At 42.2% G+C, this 5,000-nt stretch overlaps 1 protein-coding gene across 1 annotated transcript in view; it reads left to right on the top strand.

Annotated features, from left to right (window-relative positions):
* cnksr2a (connector enhancer of kinase suppressor of Ras 2a) overlaps positions 1-5,000 on the top strand; it is a 162,008-nt gene that overhangs the window by 155,184 nt on the left and 1,824 nt on the right. The window contains exon 21 of the mRNA XM_063206347.1: positions 4,024-4,220. Coding sequence (XP_063062417.1) covers positions 4,024-4,220 — 197 coding nt within the window. The remainder of the gene's footprint in view (positions 1-4,023; positions 4,221-5,000) is intronic.

The following is a 5,000-nucleotide window of genomic DNA, read 5'->3' as shown; positions in this document are numbered from 1 at the left end:
GAAATGGTCATGGAAATTCTGTTTTTTTGGGTTTGGAAAGTCATGGAAAATCATGGAATTTTATATCTGAACTAGAGTGGGAACCCTGTAGTTTAGTTTAGTTTAGTTTAATTTAGTTTAGTTTAGTTTAGTTTAGGTTAGGTTAGGTTAGGTTAGGTTAGTTTAGTTTAGTTTAGTTTATTGGTTTATTTGACAGGGGGCATGTACAGAACAACCCCAGTACCAGAGTTAGCTTCAAAGCTAATTTGCATTTGTGGTGGGTTCTTGTTGAGTTTTTATTGTTTTTCAGTAACAACACAGTCTAGCCACCTCAGTAGGTACAATGGAGTGACTGCTGTAACGACTATGTAATATCATGTGCTAGTGTTGTACTTACACCATGACTTTACTTTTACTTCTAACACCTCTGCAAATGTCACCTTGCAAGGCTGCAGGGCTCGTCTGCTGAGCGCTGTCTCTTCATCACTGTCAAGTACACTGACAGACATAAAGAGAGCAAGCGGAGAGTACAACAGGGACTTGTTCTGATTGTACGGTGATATCACGGAAAGAAAGCAAGATTAAAATCTATTTTCTCTGATATTGCCATATCGATTTGTTTCCAGATGCTGACAGTTTGAGAGGAGCTCAATTGAAACCTTCAAAGTACTGACTGATCTCATGTGACTCACACATGTTCTTTCTCTAGTTTGCCCCATGTCACTTGGCCAAGAATTATCACTCACCACGCACACAGACCACTGATTGATAACCCTTTTTGTTGTCAGCAATGACTTCAACTTCAGGGGACCAATTAAATCCTCTGTTTTATTGAAGTACTTTTTGGAGCTTAGTATACCCAGTGTGTAGAGCAATCTCTCTCACACCATATACCACAGTTGTCTGGGACTTTGATTATGGCACAAGCATACCAAAAGCAACTAGAACGACAACAGCAACAGAAGTAATTGACTTTGTATGGAGGAGCTGGCAACAGAAGTGACAAAAGCCCTGTGGATGACAAGAGGCAATTTGAGCGACTTGACAGTTAATAGCTTAACTTCAGCGAATGTTATGCTAATGAGCTATCCAATTGGCATGTCGGAATGCTTGCATTCTGCTTTTAACGGTCATGCTCACTTCTATCGTACTTGCTATGAAAACAGTCCAGCGACTCTTTGTAGCTTTTGTCCCTTTTGGTGTGTTCAAGCATGTTGATTCGCATTTTTAAGTTTGCATTTTTTTCATAACTATAATGCTGTGAATGATACATTACCTACTCCTGATTGTTATCCTCATCAGATGGTCGTTATTCTGATATGATATGGTGCACAGTAAAAGTACAGTGTCAATTCAACACTGTTCATTCATTCATTTATTCATTCATTCATTCATTCATTCATGTGATTAGGACAATGCACATGAATCAATACATCAGCTAAAAAAACATCATTATACATATGCTGGAGTGAATATAGTTGCTAAATTTCATCCATTGTCCTAAGGCAGGTACGCAAGATACTGTAAAACAACAAAACAAACAATACGGCATGACAGAAGACATTTTACCCACACATCACAGCATCTACTACATACAGTACAAAGTACAAAATTATTCCAGACTGTGTTTCCTCTAATGGACAACACCATTTGGCTTAATTTGACGCCTTTTCACTTCACCCAACCCTTTTGCCAGGACTCTTGTTTTTACTTGTGAAGATTTCAGATAATATATGCAGGTCCAACTTGAATTATCACTTCAAGAGTTGAATTAAACATTGTTTCACAGCGTATATGTAGGCTTAGTGTTAAGTCAATTTGAAGTCGGAGTTGAATTTAACACTAAGATTGAATAGGGCCACATATTTTCAGTATGGTTTTGAATTAACACTGTCTTTATTTATTGTGTGGCTGGCATGTGCAGAAAGTTTTTCCAGGGAAGATTAATCTTCCTTCTGTTTAGAACCTAATGGGGTCAAAACTGAACCAGGCACATGTTGCCAAATCGGTTCCAGCTCTGTCGTTGTTTCAACACAGAACTACAATGCTTTTGTGTGTCAAATTATGAATCATCATCACACTGACCCATCAATTATCATTATTTTAGGTCAAAGAAAGGAAGACAGACAGACAGGCGGACAGAGAGACAAATAGACCCACTTGGAAGAGAGCTGAAGGCTTTTGAATCAGTTCACCATCCGCTCTGTTCACCTACATCCGTTGGTTTCTTGCTTTAATGCCAAGGCAGAATTGAGGGCAGACCACTTTACATTGGCCAAACAGAAGGAAAGCAACCAGGAAAACAGAGGGGGCAAATGGAAAGACAGAGAGAGAGAGAGAGAGATCGACCATCTGTCTTTTTTGGTGATGATGGCTGACTGTCCTGAAGACTCCAACCAACTGCTCCATATTTGATACTTTGTTGTGCTGTGCTAGATGACACACTAACCCGAATAAATAACAAGACGTCTGCTTGTCTTGTGAGGGTTGCCAGTGACTTAGGAATTTCTGGCCAAAACATGCTCAAAACCCACCTGGAGTCACTAAATCTTGTTCAATCTAAACTACCATTGATTTCTATGGATTTCTATTTCTATTGATTTCCATCTTCTATGGAAGATTTCATAAATCTTCACAAAAAAATCAATATTTCTTTTTCGGTCATCCAAGACTGCCCATTTGGACGGGAAACTGCCCGATCTGGCAACACGGTGTCTAGTGTTGCTGTTGTAGTTGCAAGGGAACAAGTGTTCCCCCCAGTTTAATTGAAACCTTCTCGACTCCAATCACACACCAAAAGAAATGGAAATTTCCTTGCAAAACATGGCTGTGTAAAGATGAAAAGACTGAAAAAAGTTTTATTCCTAAGGAACTTCAAAGCTTCCTCACGGGACCCTGGAGTGCCAATGTTCTACCCAGTAGGACTCTGTGGTGTCTTTAATTGTCTCTAAGGAGGGTGCTGCGTCTTTTAGAAGCACGGAGCTTCTGAGCTGTGCTACTTTTGACTCTCCTCCTCCTCCTCCCTCTGACATGCAAGATACACGTTTCTTGAAAGTGTTGTTGCTAACCAGTCATCAACTTAATAGGCTATCTATGAGAAACTGCATTGCAATTAAGCAAGTTGCTAACTTAGTTAGCAATGACGCTGTTGAGAAATGCACCCCAGTTGTCAACTTTGCATACAAGTTTTTTTGGGGGCTCAGGCGTCAGGTTGCACAACCACAGCTAATCCCCATAAATTAATTAGTAATTATTATATGGTTGTGACGTCATCTGTCGAATGCTCCATTCATTTCAACGGGGCTCCCCAACGTTCGGACGTCTGTTATTTTTCGATAACGGACGGGTTGGTCTATAACAGACCGCTGTCAATGGCAACAAGACTTTTCACTGCTAAAGCGACTTTTCAACAAGACTCTAATCAGCTTCTGTGATAGACAGCACCCGTTGTCCTGGCTACCGCTGTCAATGGCAACAAGACGTTCACTGCTAAAGCCACTGGCTAAAGCGAATGTTTCATATCACTCCGCAGGGGGTCCGGTCTTTTGTCACTCTAATCAGCTGCTGTGATAGACAACACCTGTTGTCCTGGCTAGCCTACCTAGCTGTTGCCTAGCGGTGTTCCACAACGGCACTGTTTTGTTTTGCGCAGCAACAATCTTAACATTAAATAGGTCTAAAGAAATGTCCCCGCATGTGTGAATCATTTAAGTATATCCATATAATAAGCGGGTTAACTTTCGGCGAGTCGGTCGCTTTGTGGAATAGCAGCACTTCAGAGAGAACAAGACCCCTCCGCTCCGCGTCGGGGTCTAAAGATTCTCTCTGTCGTGCTGCTATTCCACGGTAGCGACCTTCTCGCCGAACGTTAACCCTTACTTAATGTACTGCAATGAATCTGCTTCTTAGATAATCCACTATGAACAAAAACAATCCATACAATAGTGGCATTAACTGTGGTTGTACCACCCTGACTTGTGTAGCTATTAAAACGTCACTGACCCTTATAACTTTAAGCCCTTGTTTGTTGGTTGCCCCCTACAGGTGAGCAGCTGGAGCACAGGCATGCAGACTCGCTAGGCGACCTGTACCGGGCGCTGGAACGAGCCTCACTCTCTCCCCTGGGTGACCCGCGCCTCTCCTCCCGCCTCGACTACAAGCGCTCCTTCGTGCGGCGCTGCAACGACCCGCTGCTGAACGAAAAGCTGCACCGGCTGAGGATCTTACAGAGCTCACTCAAGGTAGGCAGGCGGGCGACAGATGCAATGCGGTGCCAGAGCGCGGGGGTGGCGAGGCTGGGTTCAGAAAATAAAAGTCCTGCCAAAGACGGTTAGTACTAGGCAAGATGGGAGATGCCTTTATTCTATTTGGGACCTTAAATTCAGATGTAAACATTACAATACAACTCGCCTGTGTCACTTCCTTGTGATTTGGAGACCTCTTTGAGAAATTACTACAATATCCAACCTAATACCAAGGCATTTTTCTCAGTTTCAATGTTGGCATAGTTGCTGTACTTTGCCTTTGTAGGGCAGTACAGTACCGTACATGGCAGGACTTTGGCTGATACCAGTGGGCTAAGGCACTCAGCAGTGGTGGTGACAGATCATTTTGTCTGAGGAGACAGTCAGACTAGACTGTACTGTATCTGTCTAGGAGGCAGATATACACAGTGTCTGTTTGTCTGTCTGACTGTCCATCATTCAGATAGATCTGTTTTTTTGTTGTTGCAAAGGCAGTGAGATGGAGGGTCTTTGTCACTCTGTCTGTCCAGAAGACAAACATCAAATTCAGCAAGTCTGTCTGTCTTTCCATCTTCCATCAAAATATCAGGCTGTCTGGCAAAAACAAGGAGACAGAGTGCTAAACTAGATGTATTACCTTCTTAAGTTTTTCAGACATGTAAAAGTTTTATCCTTCACCTGGCATGTTTCAACAGTGTAACTTCCACACCGTCGAAACATGTACGGTAAAGATGAAACAATGCCAACTGTACTGAAACAAAAGAAAAATTTAAGACT

This window comes from Engraulis encrasicolus, chromosome 9 (genome assembly GCF_034702125.1).
Source record: "Engraulis encrasicolus isolate BLACKSEA-1 chromosome 9, IST_EnEncr_1.0, whole genome shotgun sequence".
Classification (NCBI taxonomy): Eukaryota; Metazoa; Chordata; class Actinopteri; order Clupeiformes; family Engraulidae; genus Engraulis; species Engraulis encrasicolus.
Note: the sequence above shows the minus strand (reverse complement) of the source record. Positions and strands in the feature narration are given on the sequence as shown.